This window comes from Pongo pygmaeus, chromosome 21, assembly GCF_028885625.2.
Source record: "Pongo pygmaeus isolate AG05252 chromosome 21, NHGRI_mPonPyg2-v2.0_pri, whole genome shotgun sequence".
Taxonomy (NCBI): Eukaryota; Metazoa; Chordata; class Mammalia; order Primates; family Hominidae; genus Pongo; species Pongo pygmaeus.
The window spans coordinates 2,915,405-2,942,642 of record NC_072394.2 but is presented as its reverse complement, the minus strand read 5'-3'; the positions used below and the strand labels follow the sequence as shown (position 1 = coordinate 2,942,642).

At 38.2% G+C, this 27,238-nt stretch overlaps 1 protein-coding gene across 4 annotated transcripts in view; it reads right to left on the bottom strand.

Annotated features, from left to right (window-relative positions):
- PLCB1 (phospholipase C beta 1) overlaps positions 1–27,238 on the bottom strand; it is a 749,553-nt gene that overhangs the window by 493,350 nt on the left and 228,965 nt on the right. For all 4 annotated transcript variants that reach the window (XM_054468236.2, XM_063659059.1, XM_063659060.1 and 1 more), the window contains one exon: positions 12,248–12,316. In XM_054468236.2, the coding sequence (XP_054324211.1) occupies positions 12,248–12,316 (69 nt within the window). The remainder of the gene's footprint in view (positions 1–12,247; positions 12,317–27,238) is intronic.

Below are 27,238 nucleotides of genomic sequence, written 5' to 3'. Positions count from 1 at the left end.
CAGGATATTATCCAGGAGAACTTCCCCAACCTAGCCAGACAGGCCAACATGCAAATTCAGGAAATACAGAGAACACTGCTAAGATACTGAGATACTCCACAAGAAGATCAATCCCAAGACACATAATTTTCAGATTCTCCAAGGTCAAAATGAAGGAAAAAATGTTAAGGGCAGCCAGAAAGAAAGGCCAGGTGACCTACAAAGGGAAGCCTATCAGACCAACAGCAGACCTCTCAGCAGAAACCCTACAAGCCAGAAGAGATTGGGGGCCAATATTCAACATTCTTAAAGAAAACACCTTTCAACCCAGAATTTCATATCCAGCCAAACTAAGCTTCATAAGTGAAGGAGAAATAAAAGCCTTTCCAGACAAGCAAATGCTGAGGGATTTTGTCCAGGCCTGACTTGCAAGAGCTCCTGAAGGAAGCATTAAATATGGAAAGGAAAAACTGGTACCAGCCATTGCAAAAACACACCAAAATATAAAGACCAATGATACTATGAAGAAACTCTATCAACTAGTGTGCAAAATAACCAGATAGCATAATGATGACAGGATCAGATTCCCATGTAACCACACTAACCTTAAATATAAATGGGATAAATGTTCCAATTAAAAGACACAGACTGGCAAACTGGATAAAGAGTCAAGACCCATCGGTATGCTGTATTCAGGAGACCCATCTCATGTGCAAAGACACATATATTCTTCTCAGTATCACATGGCATTTACTCTAAAATCAACTACATAATTGGAAGTAAAACACTCCTCAGCAAATGCAAAAGTACTGAAATCATAACAGTCTCTCAGACCACAGTGCAATCAAATTAGAACTCAGGATTAAGAAACTCACTCAAGGCCGGGTGCAGTGGCTCATGCCTGTAACCCCAGCACTTTGGGAGGCCAAGGTGGGCGGGTCACGAGGTCACGAGATCGAGACCATCCTGGCTAACACAGTGAAACCCCATCTCTACTAAAAATACAAAAATTAGCCAGGCATGGTGGCAGGCGCCTGTAGTCCCAGCTACTCAGGAGGCTGAGGCAGGAGAATGGTGTGAACCCGGGAGGCGGAATGCAAGAGTGAGCCAAGACTGCATCCCACTGCACTCCAGCCTAGGCGGCAGACTGAGACTGTGTCTCAGAAAAAAAAAATAAAAAGATACTTTGGGAGGCTGAGATGGGTGGATCACAAGGTCAGGAGATCAAGACCATCTTGGCTAACACAGTGAAACCCCGTCTCTGCTAAAAATACAAAAAAATTAGCCAGGCATGGTGGTGGGCACCTGTAGTCTCAGCTACTCGGGAGGCTGAGGCAGGAGAATGGTGTGAACCCGGGAGGTGGAGCTTGCAGAGAGCTGAGATCACGCCACTGCACTCTGGCCTGGGTGACAGAGTGAGACTCCATCTCAAAAAAAAAAAAAAAAAAGAAACTCACTGAAAACCACACAATTACATGGAAATTCAACAACCTACTCCTGAATGACTCCTGGGTAAATAATGAAATTAAGGCAGAAATCAATAAGTTCTTTGAAACCAATGAGAACAAAGAGATAATGTGTATCAGAATCTCTGGGACACAGCTAGAGCAGTGTTAAGAGGGAAATTTATAGCACTAAGTACCCACATCAGAAAGCTAGAAAGATCTCAAACTGATACCCTAACATTACAATTAAAAGAGTTAGAGAAGCAAGGGCAAACTAATCCAAAAGCTAGCAGAAGATAAGACATAACTAAGATCAGGGCAGACCTGAAGGAGACAGAGACACGAAAAATCCTCCAAAAAAATCAATGAATCCAGGAGCTTTTGTTTTTCCCAAAAAAATTAACAAAAGAGATAGACTGCTGGCTAGACTAATAAAGAAGAAAAGAAAGAAGAATCAAATGGACACACTAAAAAATGATAAAGGGGATATCACCATTGACCCCATAGAAATACAAACTACCATCAGAGAATACTATAAACACCCCTATGCAAATAAACTAGAAAATCTAGAAGAAATGAATAAATTCCTGGACACACACAACCTCCCAGGACTAAACCAGGAAGAAGTCAAATCCATGAATAGACCAATAACAAGTTCTGAAATTGAGGCAGTAATTAATAGCCTACCAACCAAAAAAAGCTCAGGACCAGATGGATTCATAGCTGAATTCTACCAGAGATACAAAGAGGAGCTGGTACCATTCCTTCTGAAACTATTCCAAACAAATGAAAAGAAGGGACTCCTCCCTAACTCATTTTATGAAGCTAGCATCATCCTGATACCAGAACCTGGCAGAGACACAACAACAACAACAAAAACTTCAGGCCAATATCCCTGATGAACATCGATGCAAAAATCCTCGATAAAATACTGCAAACTAAATCCAGCAGCACATCAAAAAACTTATCCATCACGATCAAGACAGCTTCATCCCTTGTATGCAAGCCTGGTTCAACATATGCAAATCAATATTTGTAATCCATCACATAAACAGAACCAAAGATAAAAACCACGTGATTATCTCAATAGATGCAGAAAAGGCCTTTGATAAAATTCAACATCACTTCATGCTAAAAACTCTCAATAAACTAGGCATTGATAGAGCACATCTCAAAATAATAAGAGCTATTTATGACAAAGCCATAGCCAATATCATATTGAATGGGAAAAAATTGGAAGCATTCTCTTTGAAAACCAATACAAGACAAGGATGGCCTCTCTCACCACTCCTATTCAACTTAATATTGGAAGTTCTGACCAGGGCAATCAGGCAAGAGAAAGAAAGAAAGGGTATTCAAATAGGAAGAGAGAAGTCAACTTGTCTCTGTCTGCAGGCAACATGATTCTATATTTAGAAAATCACATCATCTCAACCCCAATATTCCTCAAGCTGATGAGCAAATTTAGCCAAGTCTCAGCATACAAAATCAATGTGCAAAAATCACAAGCATTCCTTTACACCAACAATAGACAAGCAGAGAGCCAAATCATGAATGAACTCCCATTCACAACTGCTACAAAGGGAATAAAATACCTAGGAATACAGCTAACAAGGGATGTGAAGGATCTCGTCAAGAACTACAAACCACTGCTCAAGGAAATAAGAGAGGACCCAAACAAATGGAAAAAGATTCCATCATCATGGATAGGAAGAATCAATATCATGAAAATGTCCATACTGCCCAAAATAATTTATAGATTCAATGCTATTCCCATCAAACTGCCATTGACATTCTTTGCAGAATTAGAAAAAACTACTTTAAATTTCATATGGAATCAAAGAAGACCTTGTGTAATCAAGACAATCCTAAGCAAAAAGAACAAAGCTGGAGGCATCACACCAGCTGACTTCAAACTATACTACAATACTACAGTAACTGAAACAGTGTGGTACTGGTACCAAAACAGACATACAGAACCAATGGAATAGAACAGAGACCTCAGAAATAACACCACATACCTACAACCATCTGATCTTCAACAAACCTGACAAAAAGAAGCAATGGGGAAAGGATCTCCTATTATATAAATAGTGCTGGGAAAACTGGCTAGCCATATGCAGGAAACTGAAACTGGATCCCTTCCTCCCACCTTATACAAAAATTAACTCAAGATGGATTAAAGACTTAAATGTAAAACCCAAAACCATAAAAATCCCTGGAAGAAAACCTAGGCAATACCATTCAGGACATAGGTATGTGCAAAGACTTCATGACAAATATGCCAAAAGCAATTGCAAAAAAGCCAGGCTTGACAAATGGGATCTAACTAAACTAAAGAGCTTCTGTACAGCAAAAGAAACTATCATCAGAGTGAACAGGCAACCTACAGAATGGGAGAAAATATTTGCAATCAATCGATCTGACAAAGGTCTAATATCCAGAATTTACAAGGAACTTAAACAAATTTATAAGAAAAAAAAATACCACCATCAAAAAGTGGGCAAAGGATATGAACAGACACTTCCCAAAAGAAGACATTTATGCGGCCAAGAAACATGAAAAAAAGCTCAACATCACTGATCATTAGAGAAATGCAAATCAAAACCACAGTAAGATACCATCTTATGCCAGTCAGAATTGTGATTATTAAAAAGTCAAGAAACAATAGATGCTGCTGAGGCTGTGGAGAAATAGGAATGCTTTTATACTGTTGGTGGGAATACAAATTAGATCAACCATTGTGGAAGACAGTATGGTGATTCCTCATGAATCTAGGACCAGAAACACCATTTGACCCAGCAATTCCATTACTGGGTATATACCCAGAGGAATATAAGTCATTCTACTATAAAGACGCATGCACACATATGCTTACTGCAGCACTACTTACAGTAGCAAAGTCAGGGAACCAACCTAAACACCCATCAATGATAGAGTGGATAAAGAAACTGTGGTACCTATAAACCATGGAATACTATGCAGCCATAAAAAGTAATGAGATAATGTCTTTTGCAGGGACATGGATGAAGTTGGAAGCCATTATCCTCAGCAAACTAGCACAGGAACAGAAAACCACACACTGCATGTTCTCACTCATAAATGGGAGTTGAACAATGAGAACATGTGGACACAGGGAGGGGAACATCACAAACCAGGCCCTGTTGGGGGGTGCGGCGGTGAGGGGAGGGAACTTAGAGGATGAGTCAATAGACGCAGCAAACCACCACGGCATGCATATACCTGTGTAACAAACCTGCATGCTCTGCACATGTATCCGAGAACTTAAAGTAAAATTAAAAACATAAAATAAGAAATAAAAATAAATAAATAAAACTTGAACAGACAAGGAGTTACTTTTATAAATGAGCAAAGAAAGTGGTTTCTTGAAATGGAATCTACTCCTGGTAAAGATGCACTGAACATTGTTGAAAGGACAACAAAAGATTTAGAATATTACATAAACTTAGTTGCTAAAACAGAAGCAGGGTTTGAGAGGATGGACTCCAATTTTGAAAGTAGTTCTACTGTTCTACTGTGGGTAAAATATCAAACAGGATTTCATGCTACAGAAAAATCTTTCATGCAATGAAGAATCAACTGATGTTGCAAACTTCATTGTTGTCTTATTTTAAGAAATTGTCACCACTACCCTAATCTTCAGCAATCACTACCCTGAATGGCCAGCAGCCTTTGATATTGAGGCAAGACCCTCTGTGATTTGCTGAAGACTCAGATGATCATTAGCATGTTCTAGCAATAAAATATTTTTAACTTAATTTAATTTTAAAATTATGTCTAAAAATAACTGATTTTAAGACCTAAAGCTATTGTACATGTAATGGACTACAGTATAGTGTAATCGTAACTTTTATATGCAGTGGGAAACCAAAAAATATGTATTACGTATGTTTTTTCAATATTCACTGTATTGTGGTGTTCTGGAACCAAATCTGCCATGCTGCTGCGGTATGCCTGTACCTCATATAAGAACAGAGTCATACTATATTTGTCCTTTTATGTCTGGCTTATTTCACTCAGCATAATGTCTTCAAGGTTCCTTCAGGTTGTAGCATGTGTCAAAATTTCATTATGCTTTAGGGCTAAATAATATTCCATTGTTAAGTGTATGCGACATTTTGTATATCCACTCATCCATCGATGGACGTTGGTACACAAGTGTCTGTTCAAGTTCCTGCCTTCTGTTCTTTTAGGTATATACCATTCTCAGTCTCTTTTGCTGTTTCCTCCAAGTCTCCTCAAAGTCTAAATGCTGGCAATCCCATGTCTCAGATCTCAAACCTCTTTCTTTTACACTTATATTCCTTAAGAGACCTCACCCAGGCTTTGAGCCTCAAATGCCCACATTTATATCTCTAGGGCCAACATCTTCCCTGAACTCCAGACTTGTGTCTAACTGTCCCGACATTATCAGGTAAAAGTCTAGCAGGCATCTCAACATTGAAATATCCAAAACCAGATTCTGGATTTTTTTCTGTTTAAATATGCTCTTTCTTCCTTCTTATCTGAGGACATGGCAACCCAATTCTCCCAATTTTCTGGGCCAAAACACTAACAGTTGTTCCAGAATCTTTTCTTTTGCTCATACTTCACATCCAATACATTATCAAGCCCTGTGTCTCTATCTTAAAACATATTCAGATTATGTCATTTTGTTCACCACCTTTCCAGCTACCACCTCAGGCAAAGTCATCATCATCACCACAGGATATCTGCAACAGCCATTTAGTTGGTCTACTTGCTTCTTCTCTCTTTTGTAGTTTACTCCCAACAGCCACCAGTGGAACTTTCAAAAGCTCAGATCTTGTCACTTCTGTGCTCAGAACTTTCAGAAGCCTTCCCTCTTCCATCAGAAGTAAAGCCCAAGTCATTTTCATGGCCTAAAAGGTCTGAACTCTACTGTAGCCACATTGGCCTTCTTCTATTCCTGAAACATGCTTTGCTCTTGCTGTATCCCTGGCAAAGAGGAATGCTCTCCCTCACTAAATTCATGTCTCTACTCATATAACTGCCTCCTATCAAGAGACCTTTCCCCACTATGGCTCTGTAAAGCAGCAGACCCCTTCCCAGCACTCATTTTCTCAGGTCTCCGATCCCGCTTTATGCTTCTCAGTGGGACTTATCTGTTATCTGTTTCCCCTACCCCATGAGGTGCTGGAACCTGCTGATAGGTCTACTGGACATGGTGTGTATTGCCTTCCAACTCTTCATTCAATGACATCAGGTTGGTAGCTTGAAATTTGCCTCCATGGAAATAGTTACCCAAAGGAAGTCAGCCAACGCAGCAAATCAGGGATTTCTTTTTCTTTTTCTTTTTTTTTTTTTTAGATGGAGTCTTGCTCTGTCGCCCAGGCTGGAGTGCAGTGGTGTGATCTCGGCTCACTGCAAGCTCTGCCTCCTAGGTTCATGCCATTCTCTTGCCTCAGCCTCCTGAGTAGCTGGGACTACAGGCGCCTGCCACCATGCCCAGCTAATTTTTTGTATTTTTAGTAGAGACGGGGTTTCACTGTGTTAGCCAGGATGGTCTTGATCTCCTGACCTCATGATCCTCCCACCTCAGCCACCCAAAGTGCTGGGATTACAGGCATGAGCCACTGTGCCCGGCTGATTTCTTTTCTTTTTTTAAGACCCAGTTTAAAACTACCACCACTTTCTCACTCTTAAATAAAATGCTATATGACAGCATAGCTGTTTGTCTTTTTGTTCATTGCTGTTTTCCAGCACCTATAACAGTACCTGGCAGAAAGAGTCACTCAATGACTTCTGTCATTGAATATCAATGAATCAATAAAGAATGAAGTAAAAAAGCTATCATGTTTATGTAGGGATTAGGAAAGAAAAGCCTAATCAATTTTTAAAATTTGATTTTACTCTAATCTACCTTATGTGATTCTGATGAAACTACATACAACCTAGAATTTAATTGTGGCCTAGATATTTACAAAGAATCTACATTAAAATTAACACTACATATCTGAAATAACTGCCCTTTACCAATAGAATAAACTAGTTGTCAGATCAGCATGACAAGCAGTTTATTTTGTGTAACTACAAAAATATTTTTCAATGACATTGCTGCATGCATTCTTGAGAGCTGGAAGTTGGCAGCACACGGTTTTCATGTACTAAAGTTGGGAGAGCCTCTGTGACCGTAAGGTCGCTCCCTATGGTGTCCAAAAGCAATCCTAGAATGCTTTTGAGAAGTCACACATAAAGAAGTTTGACACAAGTCTTTAATCCTTTTTGTTGGCATAGCACCTTACCTTGGCTAGAGTGTGACTTTTTTTTTTTTTTTTTTTTTTTTTTTTGGTTCACTTGGTGTGCATGATAAAGGAGGTAAGAAGTTTCAGGTTATGTAAACTTATTCAACATCAGTTTTACAATCTGTAAGGTGGAAAGTCATGGGTGTTTAACTTCTCAACTTAAAAGCTGGAATCAAGGGCTACCGGAACTTACATACCTAAAACCATGTATCCCATGCCCCATTTCATAGATGAGGAAGTAGAGATGCCGGCAGGCAGCACAACTTCCTTACGCCTGTTAATGGCAAAGCTGGCACTTGAACCCATATCTCCACTTTCCCCACTTTTCCATACCCCTAAGCACTCAATACATGCTGAGAATCATGAGGATGAAGAAATGATCTTGCTCAGCAACATTTTTAAAACTTCTCCGGTATGTATTGCCCACAGTAAAAATTATACTTTATGCTGTGACTCAGAACATACAGTCACATACATGAAAAAAGTTTCAAAAAACAACTTGTGCTGTACAAGACAAGATTATTTTCCACTCCCATCAAGTTTATTTTATTTTTTGAAAGCTGCACATGAGCCACTGAATGGATCTGATGGGTCAGGAACTACTAATACATCAGAGGCCGCAGTGATAAACACTCTTTTTAAAAGCAAAGATCTTTTTGAAGTGATGATCCAGAAATATGTATATAGCACAGACAAGATATATATACCACAGCATCTTGCCTTTACATGTGCTTCACAAACCTGGGAGGGCGGGAAGGAGGGAGAGAGAGAGCAAGAAAAAAAGTAAGCACCTTTTAGATTTCAAAGGATACAGTGTTTCTTTTCTTTTGGTTATTACATTTGGATAAAGATCTCCCAAGTTCTCTCTAATGTGAAATTTTAAAACTGGCAACTTGAACAAAGGTTATATACAGAAAAGAAGATCTGGAATTGCATGTATTGTGTTGGGTGTTGACATTTAAATTCATAAACAGGGTAACACATGGAAGCTTTTCCATTTCCTATAAATGTTATTTCAAATCACAGCAGGCACAAAAAACAGTTCATTTTCAACCAGATCTTGAATTTTTATGTAATGAGATGCTGTAAAAAACAAAAAAATAATATGAATATAGAGATAAATATTTGTGGGGTGTCTGGGTATTTTGATAAATATCTGCTTCACAAATGTTCTTCCTTCCTTTATGGTCTATAAGCCCCCACAGAAAGTCTTGCACTCAATCTGTCCTTCTGTTACACGGCCTTTCTGTCCCAAGTTTCCAAGCTTTCTTCACTTTATCCTGATATCTTTATACTTTTAATCTACTCTAAGTCCTGCTGCTGCTTTTGTTCTAACCAACTCAATGGTCTAGTTTTCCTCTTGCAGGCCATACACCTTCTTCTATAAGGTAGTTATACTGTAATCCTGATGCAATTCTCTGATAGGCAGCTAGTCTCTCTTTTGGGCCACCCCATATGACACTGTTAGGTGGGGTGGCCAGGAGCTGCCAAGGGTGGTGTGCAGAGGGTAGTATCCAAGGGGAACCTGAAGATGGAAAAGGACCCGGTATTAGTCCGTTCTCACACTGCTATAAAGAACTTCCCAAGATGGTAGTTTATAAAACAAAGAGGTTTAACTGACTCACAGTTTTGTATGGCTGGGGAGGCCTCAGGAAACTTACAATCATGGTGGAAGACGACGGGGAGGCAGGCACCTTCTTCACAAGGAAGCAGGAGAGAGTGAACTCAGGAGGAACTACCAAACACTTATAAAACCATCAGATCTCGTGAGAACTCACTCACTATCACGAGAACAGCATGGGAACTGCCCCATGATTCAATTACCTCCACCTGGTCTCTCCCTTGACACATGGGGATGATGGGAATTACAATTCAAGATGAGATTTTGGGTGGGGACACAGCCAAGCCATATCAGAACCCCTACTAGAACCTTGGGTGGCATACTGATGAAAAAAAGAGGCACCTAGTCCTTGGTGACATTAACTGAGCACTGGAATGAAACTTCACCAGAACCTGGCAATTCCACTGAAATTTTCAATACATTCCAGTCATTTTCAATAAATTATATTTTTATTTGTCCAATTTGAGCTGAGGTTTTCTCTGGAAATTTGAAGATTTTAAACTGATAGTAATAGCAACTTCTTTCTTGCCTGTCAATCCACAACCCCCTTTGAGATAAGCCCCTCCTCTGATCCCTCTTGCTGACATAAACATTTCCAAATTAAGTGAGTGAAACGAAAAGTGGCTTTTTACAATTCTGACCTGAATTTTTTAGTGATAACAAAAACAACAATGTTACTACCAACAATATTGGCTAATATTTAGTAAGTACTTATTATACACCAAGAGTAAGTTAAGGCAGTGGTGCTCAAATTTTGCTGCAAATTTGTTTTTCAAATCCATCATGTCCACACCACACCTGTATCAATTTGATTCTTATGGTACCAGCATTTCTGGAGGCGGAAAACACACATCAGCATTTTTGAAAGTTTCCCAGGTAATTCCATGAGCAGTTAAATTTGAGAACTCCTGTGCTAAAGGTTTCCTAATGAATTATTTCATTTAATCCTTATAGCAACCATTTCAAGTACTTATTATTATCACTATCATCACCATTTAGCCAACAAGGAAGAAGTTGGAGTCTCAGGAAAGCCACACAGGTAATATTTAATAGAACCAGGCTTTGAAAATATTAAAGGAGAGTGAGGTTCTTGAACATCAGCAACGAATAGGAGGGAAAAAAAGGAAGCCAGGAACATAGATAATCCAAAGAGGAAGTAATCAGTCCCTCCAAGAAAGAGTTGATGGAGAAAAGCTGACAAAGTCAGAGTATTCTAAGTGTTAAAAATCCATCCTCACGAGAAGCATTTGAGGATCTAACAGTGGTTTATCAGCTGAGCACAGTACAGGCCCTACTGCTGTTCATTTGTCACTGTTCAGTAGACATTTATCAAACCACATCCATAAACGAAACACTTAACTGATAAGCAAGCTGTGTACTGCAATAAAAGAGACAGATCCAAGCCTGAAAGAAACCCTCCATGTGGCAGCAGAATTCACTTTGACTCCCAATGCCTGGGGACAAAGGGGGCTCTGATGCAGTGTCGGCAACTGTCTTTAAAACTAACATCGATATTGAAATTGCAAGTTAGGCCAATAAACGTAGGTTCAAAGACAAATTTCATAGCTACATTATCAATACAGTTCTTGGAACTAACAGGCTTATATGAAATTTGGCTGAAATGTTGTTGGGGGAAGAAGAAAAAATATTCTTTCCTATACTAAAAACTGTGAGCAATTTTGAATCATCAACAAAGCATTAATTATGGTAAGTCTGATACAAAACTGAGAGGCTAAACTATTGAAATTCCATGTTACTAAGGAGATAAATGTAAATAACAGATTAGTTTCATATGAAACACTTATAGAAGCCTTCTTGAATACAGTTCTAATTTTTCTTTCAAAAATCTTTGTTTTTTACATTTTACCATAGATCATTTTAACCCTTTCAGCAAATGAAATAAAAATTTAAAAATTTAAAAACCCAGCAGCTGTGTGTTTGCTGTGTCATAGAATTTGCTGGCACCTACTGCCTTTTTACGCCTCTGAAGAATAATTATTCCAGGTGATTTTTTTTTCTTGCATCTCCAAAGCAACAGATCATTTTAATGTCAGAGAAAGAATTTTGACTTTTAAAAGATAAAACAAAAGTTGTGGGAAGACACTCAAATAGAAAATAGCTAGTTTTATATCAATTATGGAAAGACGCATTGAGCTCCTAAATGGCAACTGTACTTCTGTGTTTGCCAATACCCTCTCTGCCAGAAATGAAGTATGTAAAGTACTAAATTTTAAATAAAATGAAGAATAGCTTTTAACTTTGATGGCAAGGCAACATATCCTGCTACTATATCCTACCAGATCATCTAAGCTTAAAAAATTATGTTCTTCATCCAATATTTAAAAATTATCTTCAAAAAATAAATAGACTGCAAACACTTCTTTGAATATTTCTTCAGTAAGTTTTTCAAACCAAAACAAATGACACTGCACACAATTCATCCCAAAGTATGCTGATCTTTACTAGTAACATTTGCAGAATTAAGACTATACACCTTTTGGCATTGTGGATGGAATCATTTCAATTGCAGAGCATTTCAGCTATATGGGAGTTCCATTCATCATGTCTAACGGTTAGTTCCCATATGTTGACAAGGTTCAAAGATTTTTTCAAATAATTTCAAGTACTTTTTAATCATTTAGAATTACCCAGTAACTTGGGCATTGTTGTTGTTGTCTTTTTTTTTCAAACAAAGACAAAATTAGAGGGCATAAAGCAAGCCCCTATGTCCAAGAGCCCACATATTTATTCATTGTTTCCGTCTTTTAATAAAAGTGAAAGTGTTTAGAGCATACTGGCTATCGTGTTTTACAACATCTACAACATAGAAACTTTTAATTGGGGCAATTAATTGATATTGTGACACAGCTAAACAATCAAGGCAGCATCTGGTGCATGCACAACACTCAGCCTCCTACCTTGGGAGCTTTGGCGTGTCTCCCACATCTGGCATCTTTGACAAGGCTGAGATCCAGTAGCTCCGTCTCCTGGAAGGCAAAAATGTGAAATCATTAAGCAACCACACAGATCTTTCCTCTTTGTTTTATGTCATTGACATCACTTAAAAAATTATCTTGAGACTTGACTGAAGACTTCTCTGCAGTTGGGATATTTCTTTCCTCTTATATCACTTCTCAATTGAATTAGGATGGAAACAAAAAGATAACTAACTGCTAACTGCTCAGTTACACATTTTGAAAGTAAAAAGTGTGTGATTATGTCCCCAGTCTATCCTGCAAGCCATTCCTAGATCATGATGAATCAGGTATTCTTGTTATTCCTTTCGAATATAATCCTGGGAGTCACTGAGCGTAGGTGAGGGTATGAGGGTATGTCGGTGGAGAGAAGGATTAGGGAGGACGACGGAGTGAGATGCTCCCATCGGCTCACATACATACCCAGCTTATCTGGCCAAGGCAGAGATATGAATCTGCCTCTGACAGCCCCCAGCCTTTTGCACACATACCTCATGCCCTGATCTTTTCACTTAATCATTACCTATCATTGAACACCTATAATACACAAGTTACTCTAGGGATTAAGGCATACAAGATATGATTGCTTTCCTGGATGGACCTGTCATTAAATAGGAGTGTAAAGAAATATATACGTGTAAGACAAGAGGGAATGTGTTAATGCCAATTTTAAAGTTAACTACTATGGTTGGGGGGCAGCAAAGAAAGCACAGTTTTTTTCCTAGGGGCTCAGAGAAAAGTTTATGAGAAATCATTAAGCTTGGAAAAAAGAAGTTGGGGAGGGGCTCCTCCCAGTTGGAGGGGAAAATATGAGCAAATGCCTAGATGAGAAAGGCCCAGAGGTTTTGGCTGAACCTTGAAGTATTCGTGGCCTTTAGACACTTAGAGACAGAGAACAATGCAGGGAAAGAAGGTAGGGAGAAGGATAGAGAAGCATCCAGGAGTGAAGAACTGCAAAGGTGCAGGCACAGTGTATTGTAGAAGGATGGAAGCGGATTCATGTGGGAGGACATTCAGTATTCCATTTGGCTAGAGTATAGAACACGTGACAAGAAGTCATGGGAGATGATATCAGAAAGGAATATGGGCCAAAGAATGGAAACCCTAAATGTCTGGCTAAGGAGACTGAGCCATGAGGTTTGTGACACACACAGGTTGCTGCATTAAACAGTGGACTCTACCACCAGCCAGGTTTGTCTTAAAGTGACTCCAGATGTCCTAACTATGATTCCTGGGCAATGAGCAAGTTGGACGGAGCATCGAGTCCCCTTCTCCCAACAGGAGGCACTACACCCTAATTCAACTGCCAATAGAACCTCTGGATAGGAGTGGCTGCAACTTCTTACAGGCCAAGCTCCCTAAGAACCAGCACCTTTTGTTCTTAGGCAACTTCTTCAAACAGCTGCTGCCAGTTCCAAATGTCTGGTGCAAACTAGTCTGATTATTTTTCTGCACCCAAGATTGCCTTGTAATAAGGGCCAAATTAAAGGTGAAGTCTCACTCTTCGAATGCAAACCCACACAAAAGGTCCAACAGAACACCTGATAAACCTCTCTGTGGGATGAAGGGTGGACAGGAAACAGTGAGTCTCTGCTCTTGCTCACTCTGACCTTGTAAGTTTCATTTTCCCCATTTTAGAGGGTTCCTTAGCCCATTTCATGCTGTGTCTGACCCTGTGGAAATCCTCCCAAACGCCTGGGGTGTGACAGGTGGCAACCCAGCAAGGAACTTGCAGGACAGAGTGACTGGTGCCACAGTTCCTCGAACGCCACACCATCCACAATATTGGAGGTTACCTTATGAGTGTTAGAAAACAATGGTCTCAACCATGTTCAATGCTTCACTTCAGCAAATGCACATTATAGAACCCTCTGTGAAGAAACGGTGGAAAAACCAAACATGAGTAAGTTAAGCATATGTCCAAGTTTCTTCATCTCTACAGCAGTGACAACCAAAACATTTGCTGGAAGAGGAGAAACAGTAAGGGAACCAAGCTTGAAGAAGTTTAATCTAGAAGATGGGAAATAAGTGGAGATCTGAGAGATGAAAGACGAGAGACAAAATGAAGGTAAGTAATTGGAAGAAAGAGGAGAGAGATGACAACGGAGGAACTGACTGAAGGAAAGAGGGAAGTCATAAAACACGCTGCAGTTTCCACCTTTCCTACACTGAGACTCAGAAGTTTGGGCAAAATGATAGTGCATTCTGGAGATGTTGGTTTGAGGGGTTTATCCAAGTGGAAATGCCAGTAATTAATTCACTGGAGCATTATTTATTGAATGCCTACAATGTATCAGGTATACACTAGTACTGAGAAACTAAAACATATGAAGATAAGATCCCAGTTTTGATGAGCTCACAAGCAAATCAAATATTATATGCTAAAGATTTCAAAGTGCCCTACAGACATTGGCTACAGAGAGCTATGGCATGATTTCAGCCAGTACACAAGGATGAGACAGAGTTTGCCAGCCTTATAACTGTGTGATCGGGGTGGGAGGGTGGGTGGTGGTTTCAGAGAGAGGAAATTGCGGGTAGAAACTCACAGAAGCAGGAATTGTGTGCAGAAAACTACAACCCACTTAGGATATGTCACAGAGTTATATGGAGCATTAGCAACAATCACTTTGGGATTTAGTGGTCATTACATGGGTGTTCTCTTTATAATTATTTATAAAACACTAACATTTATGTTTGATGTAATTTTCCATATATGTTGCATGATGTTTTACATCTATGTAGGATAAAAATATCTCACACACAATATTTTTACCTAATTAATAGTAATATTTTCTTTTCTTTTTCTTTTTCCTTTTTTTTTTTTTTTTTTGAGAGAGTCTCACTCCATCACCCAGGCTAAGGTGCAGTGGTGCAATCTCAACTCACTGCAACTTCTACCTCCCGGGTTCAAGCGATTCTCGTCCCTCAGCCCTCGAGTAGCTGAAATTACAGGCACACACCACAGTGCTCCCCTAATTTTTGTATTTTTAGTACATACGGCATTTTGCTATGTTGGCCAGGCTGGTCTCGAACTCCAGACCTCAAGTGATCCACTCGCCTCGGGCTCCCAAAGTGCTGGGATTGCAAGCATGAGCCACCGTGCCCGGCCTATAATATTTTCTATTTAAGGAAATTCCTCCCAGTTGAAGAAACAATAGACTTAAACATAACTTGTTTGATTATATACACAAAGCCCAAATTGAATTAACAAAGAACTAGATCTTAGCAGGCATCATTATATAGACTTTTGCATTACAGATAATGAACTCTGTATTCCACTTCCAGGATTCATTCCCCAGGCCACGGAAGGGTAGTTAACGCCAACTGTGTGCATGAAAACCATCGCAGGGCACTATCATCAAGGGTAATGTGGCGTGGGGAAGACCCGGGTGGAAAAGCTGTCCATGAACTCATTTGGCTAGAAAGCAATGATTCAAATAGTGTCTCCCACTTCTATTAACATACCACAGCCACCCCTCTGGAGTTTAACTGCATCCCTTTCTCTCTGCCACTAAAAAGAAAATGAGGAACCCAATGCATGACCACAAAAGTGTTTCTTGTATCATTAAAACTTTTTCTACGTTAATTTTCTCGTGACAATAGTTTTAACAACGCATTACAATAAAGCAGTGAAATGGTCCCTTTCTGCCCTTCCTCAGTTTAAGAGTTTCTGTTTTCCAGCTTTGTGGAATTCATTATTTCTTTACTCCTTTCTTTGAGAGAAAGACTACAGAGCGTATATTGCAGAAAACTTGGGTTTGAGTGAGGACCTTAAAATTAATTATTCATGTATTTAGTCAATAACTTTACCACACTGAGCATCAATTTTGTCATCTATTAAATGGGTATGATCATACCTTCCATATCAGTGGCTCTCCAACTGTAGCCTGCATTACAGTCACCTGAAAGGCTTATTAAAATACAGATTTGCTCCGTGTCACCTGTCAGACTTTCTGATTCCGTGAGTCTGGGGCAGGCCCGAGAATCTGCATCTCAGATAAACCTCCAGGTGATGCTGATGTTGCTGGTCCAATGACTACACTTTGAGAAGCACTAATTATATAGTCACTCATGTAGTTATAAGGCCTTTCATGTGAACATCATTGATAAAGCAATACATTACTTATGTTAATATGAAGAATCTATAACTATCATTTCTTTATATTGGGAACTGTCAAATAAAAATATTACACCTACTGAATGTAAAAGTGTGCCTAGTGGTGAGATTTAGCTGAAGAAAAAACTATTGAATGACAAATGCCATCGACTGCTATTTTAATAACTTCTCTTTAGGATTAAATCATATTCTATCCAAGCAAATGTCCTAGGTGTTCAGAAACTCAAGCAACCATTGAAATCGTTTTGTTTGTCACAGATGTTCTCCTATAGAACCTTTGCATTATACTTCATAACATTAGATACATCTTTAGAAAAGTGGAATAAAGAAATTTAAATTTGTTTTCTCTAACCTTTAAGTCCATCCAACAATGAGAAAGGAATTGAAGTGCCTAAAGTCACATAACCTGCCAGAATCATTCAAGGAGGAATGTACTAAAAGAACCCTTTATTTCCAAGGCCATTAATGACACCCTGCAAAGCTTGGAGATCACACTCTTAGGACCTCAGATGCATCCACTGATGCATTGATGGATATGCCCTCTCTTTTTGTCAGTATGGATAAAAATGAATTAACAGCATGGATAAAAGTGAATTAACAGTAATATTACAATAATATTGTAACTGTCTATTGACATGGGGTTTCACCACTTGGTGTGAATCCCTCGACAAAAAACCTTGGACTTTTATCTCCGTTTGTACAGTGTTTAACATAAACTTCAGCACACAGGCTGTATTTCGTCTTGGTTTGTGAATGAACAACACACTGCTAAAGATGTTAATTATTAAACTCAGGAAGAAATACAATTTAAAACTCAGCTCTTTCCAGAATCCCAATTTCTGCGCATCGTTAGTGTGGTAAAGTTATTGACTGAATACGTGAATAATTAATTTTAGGGTCTTCACTCAAACCCAAGTTTTCCGCATATATACCCTGTGATTTCTCTATTAAAGAAAGTCATAAAAAATAATGAATTCCACAAAGCTGGAAAACAGAAACTCTTAAACTCTTAAACAAACTGAGGTATTGGGTATTTAATAAAATATTCAAAACCCATTATTACTAATTAATGGGTTTTGGGTATTTAACAAAAATATTTTGAATGAGTGATGAGAAAACAGGCAAGCTAAGAGAAGACTAAATTGTCTTTGTTGTTTATTATTTAGCAAAGAGATTTCAATCCATCAGCCATAAGCATACTGTGTGGTAGATGAGACATGAAATCCACTTCAAACTCAGGAGGAAATACAATTTAAAACTCAACTCTTTCCAGAATCCCAATCTCTGTGCATTGTTATTGAATTCCATTATTCACCCAATATAATAATGTGTTTCAGGTTCACACAGTATATAATCAGAACAGCAATTATAGTCCTAAATATTTCACAGAGAAGATATTAATGGCTGGGTGTGTGCATTGTGATTATGTATACTTCCACATACGTGTGTGGTATAGTCATTAAGTTGGTCTATTTTGATTTACCAAAAGTAGAATACATTAATATATTTTATTGACTGCCAAACCTCCTTAAAATGCACAATTTTTTAAAAAATGATTTTAGAGTCTTTTAATGAAGAGTTTTAATTTAACAAGAAGCAGATGGACTTAGACTCAATTCTTTGTTCCTTAACTTTATTCCACTTCCGAGGGGGTGAAAAATCTGTGCCATGTACCTCTCAAAGAAATCTCTGCACCGTCTGCCACCTGGTCTCTCTTTTCCTTTGTTTCCTAGCCATGATTTTCATCTTTATTTCCACAACTTTCAATGGAGACCCACAGTAAGAAACACCAATGGAAATGAGAGGTACAGGTCATCAATAAGAACCAACGCAGAGAAAAGAGAAAGATGATACTTCTGGCTTTCTTTATTTAAACACACTTAGATTTAATATAGTGCAAATTTCATAGAAGTAGGAGGCAGAAAATGTAAGTTCTTCCCTCAAATTCTCACTTGTTATCAATGTAGTATTAAACAAGTTGCTACAGATGCTCATGCATGCCTTGTATCCTCATCTGTCAAACACAGGTGCAGATGCCAGCAACATCTCCCTCGTTCGGCTGCTGCTAAATCAACTGAAATATTAAATTAAGATCTCCACTTAGCAAGCAGCGAGTACTGAATATATAGAAATTCTTATGCTTGCAAGATTTCCCATTCTAAGTGAAAGGGGAAAGATCCTAGCAGAAAAGTTAAAAGTTGTTAGGTAAAGCATCTAGAAGAAACACAAGGAATGCAAATAAACACAGAAAAAAAAAAAAAAAGATCTGAAAACCTGGGACTCTATAGCTATTTCATAAAAACTTAAAACCTAAGTAATAGAGAAAACTTCTAGAGAAACTAATTTTCACTTTTATGTGTTATAGGTAAATGAAAAATAGGATCAACATTTGAAATGGGAAAAGCAACGAGAACATTCATGTGTTACAGGTTGTATTGTAACTATCAATTGACATGGGGTTTCACCACTTGGTGGGAATCCCTCGACAAAAAGACCTTGGACTTTTATCCCGATTTGTATAGTGTTTGACATAAAATTCAGCACAGAGGCTGTATTTCATCCTGGTTTATGAATGAATGACACCCTGCTAAAGATGTTAGGTATTTCAGACTTTGGCCCTAACAGGAACACAGTACATAAAATACAAGTCAGACTCATCTTTACCCAGAAAACCAACAAGATGCCTTATTTTTGCAAGCAACCTAGGGACATTGAAAGTTCATTAATACAGCAGTTGGAATTACCTTCCATGCTCTCATGTTCTCACAAATATCATAGCATAAATTGGGGAAAAAGTGGGTGATCCAATGCCTGCGGATATTATCGGTTCCATTCTCCAGTCTGAATGTTATCCCTGGACCTACTTCCAAAGTCTTTGGCCGAATGTTATTGGCAAGTATATGAATGCGGCAGATAATGTGGAAGATAACTTTTCATTTTTAATTTATTTCCTTGCTTCCTTCATTGTCCCATTGCCTGTCCTAGGGAGATAAGGAATCCACCAATGTCTGGAGTTCATGCATTCTTCCGGGAGCCAAGGTCAGTATACAGGAAGATACTGAACCAAAAAAACCCAGACAATATCTCTTAATGCACTTTTTAATCTAAAGAGTCTGCTCAGTACAAATAAAATAAAAACTGAGAAATTATTGTTGATGAGATTAAAGGTTCCTACACTAAAGCTGGCAAAGTCAAATAATATCCTTAATAATAACAGCAATAATAATCATATGTATTTATAATAGAGAACCAACATACCAAGAATTGTAAGACAAAATTTGCATGTATTATCTCATTAGTCTTTGCAATAATACTGTCACATAATTATCATATTTCTGTTTTGCAGATGAGAGAACTAACAGAGATAGTTATGACTACTATTGACTACTGTTGGTCAATTGCACAATTTCCTCACAAATCTCTACATTTTTGCCTATCTATGGTGAGCAGAACTCTAAGATGGCCACCCTTATTTGGGTCTCCTGGTTTCCATGCCTTTGTGTAATCCCCTCCCTCTGAGTGTGAGAGGGACCTGCAGCTTTCTTCTAACCAATACAATATGGCAAAGGTGCTGGGCTATCACTCCTACCATTATGTTATGTAATACAGCAAGAGTGAATGAATTTTGAGGTGTAATTAAGGTTCCCAATTAGACAACATAAAGTTAGCCAAAAGAGAGATATCTTGGGTGGGCCATTCAAAAGAGGGTTTAGAAGTAAGAGACTTGAAGCAGCAGAGACACTAATCTGCTGGCTATGCTGTGTACTGACTATGGAAAAGAAGACCTCCAGGAGATAAGAGCATCAGTTCTACCACCACAAGGAACTGAATTCTGGCAACAACCTAAATGAGCTTGGAAGAGGAACTTGAGCTCCAGACGAGAACACAGCCTAGGAGACATCTTGATTTCAGCCTTGGGAGACCCTAAGCAGGTGAGACCCTGACCCACTGAAACTGTGAGATAATAAATGTTTATTGTTTTAAGCCATTAAGTTGTGGTAGTTTGTTATGAAGCAATAGATAACTAATACACTAACCCCATTGTTTCCAAGTTCTAATGCAACTAATTAAAAAGGAATGTAAATGAATCTACATATGTTGGCACTCCACCCACCCTGCATAAAAATGACTGCAATGCTGTCACCATTATTGAATGTGCCCAAACAGAAACAATTACTATAACAGAATCACAGACTTTGGGAATGGAAAGAGAACACAGATGAGGAAACTAAGTCCCAGAGAAAATATGTTAATTGCCCAGGATCATTGACCCTAAGTACATAATAGAAAAAATAATCCACATATCCCCAAACTTACTTTTTTCTAAAAATTTTGGATATTGATAAGGTAGCAGGAGTATTGCGTAATACAAATGAAAGAAAACCACTTAAGTCTTTTTCACGTATAAGAAAAAATATCATGACAAATAAATATAACACTAGTTTTCAGAGGCTGTGTCTGCACAAGGCAATGTGAAATATATCAGCAGATATGCAGTTAATTTATTCCTTGCACATTGCCAGGTGAGATAGTTTGGTGGCTGGTTGTGCAATAGCCAAATATTCTCATTCTTACTTCCTTCTTCAGCAACCTTAGAAACTCTTATACACTCATCTAAGAGTAAAATATTTTCCAAAGTTGAAAGTTAAATGCAGCTAAACATAAAATTGTATGTATAGCACCAAGGCTTTATTAAGAGGTAAAATGAATAAAACTTAATTGTAACAGTATTTATGGTGTAGTTGCATGCATCTACGACTCTGAGGGAAGAGACTGCCACACTTGCTTCTGGATTCTAGGAAACATTATATTAAGAGATACATTTTAGTAATTTCTTTCAAATGATGAATGAAAAACAGGTGAGATTTAACATGCTAGTAACTGCCTTCATTTTAACAAGATGTCAACTTATTAAGTTGACATTAAAAAACTGAGAAAAAGTTCCATAATCACCATGGATAATCTATATATATTTAAAGATGAATAATTTCAGAAATATATTGGCTCTTTATAGCAATGTGTTTTATTTTTCTAGTTCTTGTATATTACAGGCTTCTCACAGAGGAATTCTCCACATCTTTATGGATGAAGAATGATGTTGCATGTATTCAGAACTCAGAGTTAAAAAAAATCACAACTATGATGATAAAGATGGCATTGTTACAATTTTCTATTACTGCCTGTGATAAGCTAAATTCCTCATTTCGGACTAATCAGATTAACTAGAAACAGCATCCACCATTTTGCAAATAGTTTCATAAGTGCTAAAAACTATCTTCCTGAATATTTTGGGTGAGCATAGAATCTGATTTTCATAAAAGGTCTTTTGATAAGAAATATGGAAATGATATAGATTCATCAGGCAAACAAGCTGTTTCCACTTGAAAACTCCAGATGATATAAATGTAACCAGATTTCCCCTTTGAATCATCTAAAATGTTATCTCTGGTTTACACCTATTTCACTGTGGCTGAACAGCCAGCCAAGTTTTTTTATCTGGCAGTGCAAACTACTCCCTCAATCTTACCTTAATATAATATTTGAATCCATCACTTATCTGCTTATAGGACTTAAATGCCTTCATTTCTCCACACCAGTGGTTCTCCAAGTGTGGTCCTTTGACCTATGGCATCATCATCACTTGGGAACAAGTGAAAAATGCAAATTCTCTGGTTCAACTCTAGGCCTACTAAATTAGAACCTCTGGGGTGGCCCAACAATCTGTGCTGGGTGATTCACCTCCCAGTGATTCAGATGCAATCTGAAGTTTGAGAATCTCTGCCCTAGATATTAAATGAAGACAATGGCTGCCCACAGAGAAGGCTAATTAGGTCTAGAACGGGTAGGGCATTCTGACACTTGGACAGGCTTCCTACATCCAGTTATAAAGTAGCTGCATCAGAATTCTAAGAGCAATGAGAAAACTACTAATAAAACCGAGAAGTCTTCTTCAGACTACTGTGCTTATCAGTAGCTCTAATATCACTGTAGATTAAAGCAGCAGTTTCCACATTGGGCCCTAGAGGCCAGACTGTGTCAAGGAGAGGTTCTAAAAATGCTCAGCTGATTTCCACATGTTTTGATTCAGCCCTGTGCACGATACATTTGAGTGAGCAACCAACGTATTTTCTCAACCAACGTATTTTCTTTTCTCTCTCATCACACAGTATGGCATATCTGGTGACTTCCATATTTTCTGAAGTATAGATATATGTCATTTATCCTTGCTTTACCTTAGCAGCTGATTGGTTATATCCATCTGGATAGTCTCATTTTCTCCAGTTATTTATTCCAAAATGTATCACAATTTTTTTTCTACCAAAGGTTTGCATTTTGACGACCTTTTCATCTCACAAGACATTGTGAATATGTAATGAGTTAATCTATTTTACAAAATGAGATATTTTAAGTTGACAAGTGTGTAACAATATGTCTTTTTTCCCCTCCCTTTCAAAGAAGATTTGCTTCTTAACATTGCTTTTGGCTTTCTGGCAAGACAGACGGAATCCAACCGAATCTTTTCCGATGCTAATTTGTGGGGGTAGGGGCTGGATATGTCTAAAAGGGAACATCATGCTTAATGAATTTTCCTGAGAAGAACATTCACTGAGTCAATCAATAAATCAGCCCCAAGGTTTTGCCTAAGTGCTGTAAATTTTACCAAAAAGGAACTCTCCTTTTCATTAGACTGTTGATCAATCTCAACACTAATGTAAGTATACAAAATGAAGCTAGCTGTTCATATTAAGAACTATGAATGATTGAAAAAAAAAATCAATGTAGAGCCATTTTCCAATTACTCAGGAAGTTTGCCTAAAGCTCCTGCAGGAACCTCTACTGATACTAACCTGGTTCCCTGCTAGGCTCCCTTACTGGCTAGACACCCATCCCCCAGCGTCTATCAGCTTTATTCCTAACAAGTGACACTTGCAGCCTTTGACTGCCTTCGGCTTCTTGGAACCACTTCACTCAGATGTGCAGAGAGCAGGAAGTGCCTGAGATGCTAGATCTCCCCAGAGAGCTGATAGTTCATGTCTGACAGATGCAGGAGAAGCAACTCCAGGTGTAATTTGTGCTCTCCAGCTTTCAGTAGCTTAGGTTGAGGTTGGGACTTCACCTGAAAGCTCACCCTTACTTAACTCTTCTCCATCCATGTCTTGCTTCCTCCACTCTCTTACTAATGTCTCCTGGAAGTAGCTTCCTTAATAAATCACTTGTATACAACCCCTTGCATCTGGGTCTGTTCAGAGAACGGGATCCAAATAGCTATCATTTGCAAATAATCAACTTAGAAAATAATGTTAAACTTGAAATTATTCTGAATCACATATTACTGTTTTTAAACTCATATTTTTATATTAATTACTTTTTTGGCTTTAGATATATTTCTGTGTGTTTTTGGAACGTTTAAAAAATTTCCTCGAAAATAGTTTTCATCATTATACCCACTAAATATGAGCATTCGAGACTAGGGGTTCTCAGTCACCATACACCACATTTTATCTTATGTCATCTGAATCAGGTTTTAAAATGTATTGAGTACTACTGGGAAAACATATGCATAAATACCCTGTAATCTAACATGCAAATGGTTTTCCCAAAAGCTTTTTCTCATCATCACGTGAGAGACAGTGCATGATTTTAAAAAAGAAATATTCCTTACTAAAAATAAATAAATAAAAGCTATAAAAAAATCAGTTTACCTAATCTCCAAATCAGAGTTCATTTTTGTCATACCCATAGCTAAAAAGAAATATGTTCATATTCACTTTATTTTACTTTCTTCTTGGTAAAGTTTATTCTATTTTCTACCCCCTACTCTGACTTTCCTTTCATTAAAATAATAAAAAAAACTATCCATAACAGAATATATAAAGCTCTACTCAAAAGTTGAGAAACAGAATTCATTTTATCATTTCATCAAAACCTCACTTAAAAATGAATAAGGATAATTTTTAAAAAGATCCTATGTGAATAACATTTTTTCTAGGAATTTTCACAAACACTATTAATTTAGTATTACTACCTCTTTATGAACAAAGAGGGAGTAAATAAAAAGCAATCACTGTCAGACCAAAAGTGGGATGGGGACAGATTTTAAAGACAATGATAGGAAGACTGGGAAATGAAAGAATAACTGTTCTTGAGAGGAGATCCTGTAGGAAGAGGGAAAAGAAAAATAATTTAATCATTAAGGAATTAAACTAGATACTTACTGCAAGGCTACAATTCAAGGATAAAGCAGGCATCTACATAAAGGTTAACCACCAGAAATCTTGGGATAACTCAGGGATGGCACAGATTTAAAAGGGAGAATATAGCTAATATGAAAAGGAGGGATTTTTATGACCTTTCTGTAAGTTAATTAAACATTGAAATGTTTTAAAGAGGAAGTGTAGGAATTTAAGTTATTAGAGTAAAATGTGAACAGATTTGGAAAGTGGGCAGTGGATTAGTTGCTGTCAAGAGGAAGTTTAAATACACACTCTTGTTGGAATTCTTTAGCTTCAGAACAGAGAGCTACAGAGCAATATGCCTATATGCTTCCCATCTGCACTCCGTAACAATGAGGAAGGAAACAATATTGCATAAAAACTCTTTTACAAGGCCTTATGTTTACTACTATTGCTGCTTCAGAACAGTAGGTTGAAACAAAATAAAGAAGAACCACTAATAGAAGACATCTGTCTTCTTCCAACACATCCTTGACTTGAACTTCATGAGAAACAAGTTAATTCTTAAATTTACTCCCTTCATTAAAAAGGCTGAAAGGTGGAAGCACAGTGCAGTTTATTGCAATAAATTGGTGAGAAGCATAGAATCTTTAAAAAGTTAAAGGATGAGAAATAGAAAATGAGTAGATAAGAAGAGACAGCATTAAGGCAAGAGAATGTTAGTGCAAGTGGCAGAGAATCCAAACATATTGCATACAATTGCACCCTGAAGACAAAGTACATGAATGAAGCAGGTTATTGGGATAATGCAAAAAATAAAAGCGAAAACATTTAAGAGGGACTTTTTCCTATTATGTTCTATATTTTTCTCTCACATATCAAAAATATTTCTAAAGAGAAAGGAAGGAAGGAATAAAGGGAGAGAAGGAGGAAGGAAGCAAGATGGGGCAGGGCAGGACAGGCCAGGCGCGGTGGCTCACGCCTGTAATCCCAGCACTTGGGGAGGCCAAGGCGGTCAGGAGTTCACACCTGAGGTCAGGAGTTCAAGACTAGCCTGGGCAAACGGGTGAAACCTCATCTGTACAAAAATACAAAAATAATTAGCTTGGCATGTTGGAGGGTGCCTGTAATCCCAGCTACTTGGGAGGCTGACGCGGAAGAATCACTTGAACCCAGGAGGTGGAGGTTGCAATGAGCCGAGATCGTGCCATTGCACTCCAGCCTGGGCGACAGAGTGAGACTCTGTCTCAAAAACAAAAAAGATGGGGCAGGACAAACCATGGGCCATGCCACCACGGTAGCTCTGCAAGCTTATGGCCCTGGAGTACAAGGAAAGCAGGTATGCTAGGGTCAACCCAAAGGCTTGCTGTTATTGGGCAAAAGTCAGGGCAAGATGGAGAAATAACAGTGTAAACTGGGAAAGGGACAAGAGGCAGCAGGCTGGCAGGGCCACCTCCCTGGCAGGCCTATCATGAAGGCTTGCTGTTTGATGATGAAGACAGTTGTGACAACATTGTCCCCTAAAAACTCACTCTGAAGGTGCTCAGTGGTGCACTTGACCTTGAGTTTCTGCACATGCTTAGGCATGAACTTTACCTTGTCAAGGCAGAAGAACACTCCAAGAACAGAGAAGCCATAGAATGCTGCCAGAAAGAAAACCACAAAAGAAAACAGTCCTTGGATGACTTTTCTGAAATATTAAATTGGGCAATGAACTAAGAAACATTTGACAGTGCAAGTGTTCTCAAATAAAACTGCCATCAGCAGAATGCAGGGCAGAATTTCTTTGAATCCTTTTCTTCCTTCAAATCCAGACATTCTCATTTTTTTCCTTTTTTCTTTCTTTTTTTCCTTTTTTATTTTGTAAAGACAAGGTCTCACTATGTTGCTCAGGCTGATCTTGAACTCCTGGGCTCAAGGGATCCTCCTCGCTCGGCCCCACAGAGTTCTGGGATTACAGGTGTAAGCCACCACACCCAGCCAACATTCCTATTTTTATGCTTCCTTTGTAAATATAGTGGAGACAAAAAATCACTGTATTAGGATTTTTTACCAAGGGCAAGATAGTCATATGAAATAGTCCTTAGCTTCTTTAGTTGCTTGAATATTACCTCCCTGGTCTGTGAGGTATCTTCTTGCTTCAGATCATTTCCTCAGAGAAACACATTATTGGTTAATATCATTGTTCACCTTTTGAAGTTGGGTCCTATATGCTGATTCCAGGTAGCCCCAGACTTTCAAAAAAGAACCCACTGTGACTTTTATTCATTCATTCCACAATTTGTAATGTTATGATAAAATACTTTATCCTCTAGAGTTTAGAAAAACTGAATTTCATTATCTTTTTTGAAGCTTAAATATTGACCAGGGTCACTATCCCTGGGTGTATAATTTTTCTAAATAAATAATTCATAAATCCTTAACATAGGTTTTGAGCACCCAAGAAGATAGATCACTTTTTCATTATTGCACAATACATTTCTTCTTGCTCAGATGAAAGTAAAACCTAAAAATAAATCTTCCTCCAAATTACTTCCTCTGTATTAAGAAAGTAAATACCCAGGAATTTTTTTTTGAAAATCCACTTAGCTCAGGCCCTGAACTCATATTTAGTGCTTTTCCTTAAAGTCTGCCATAATTTTC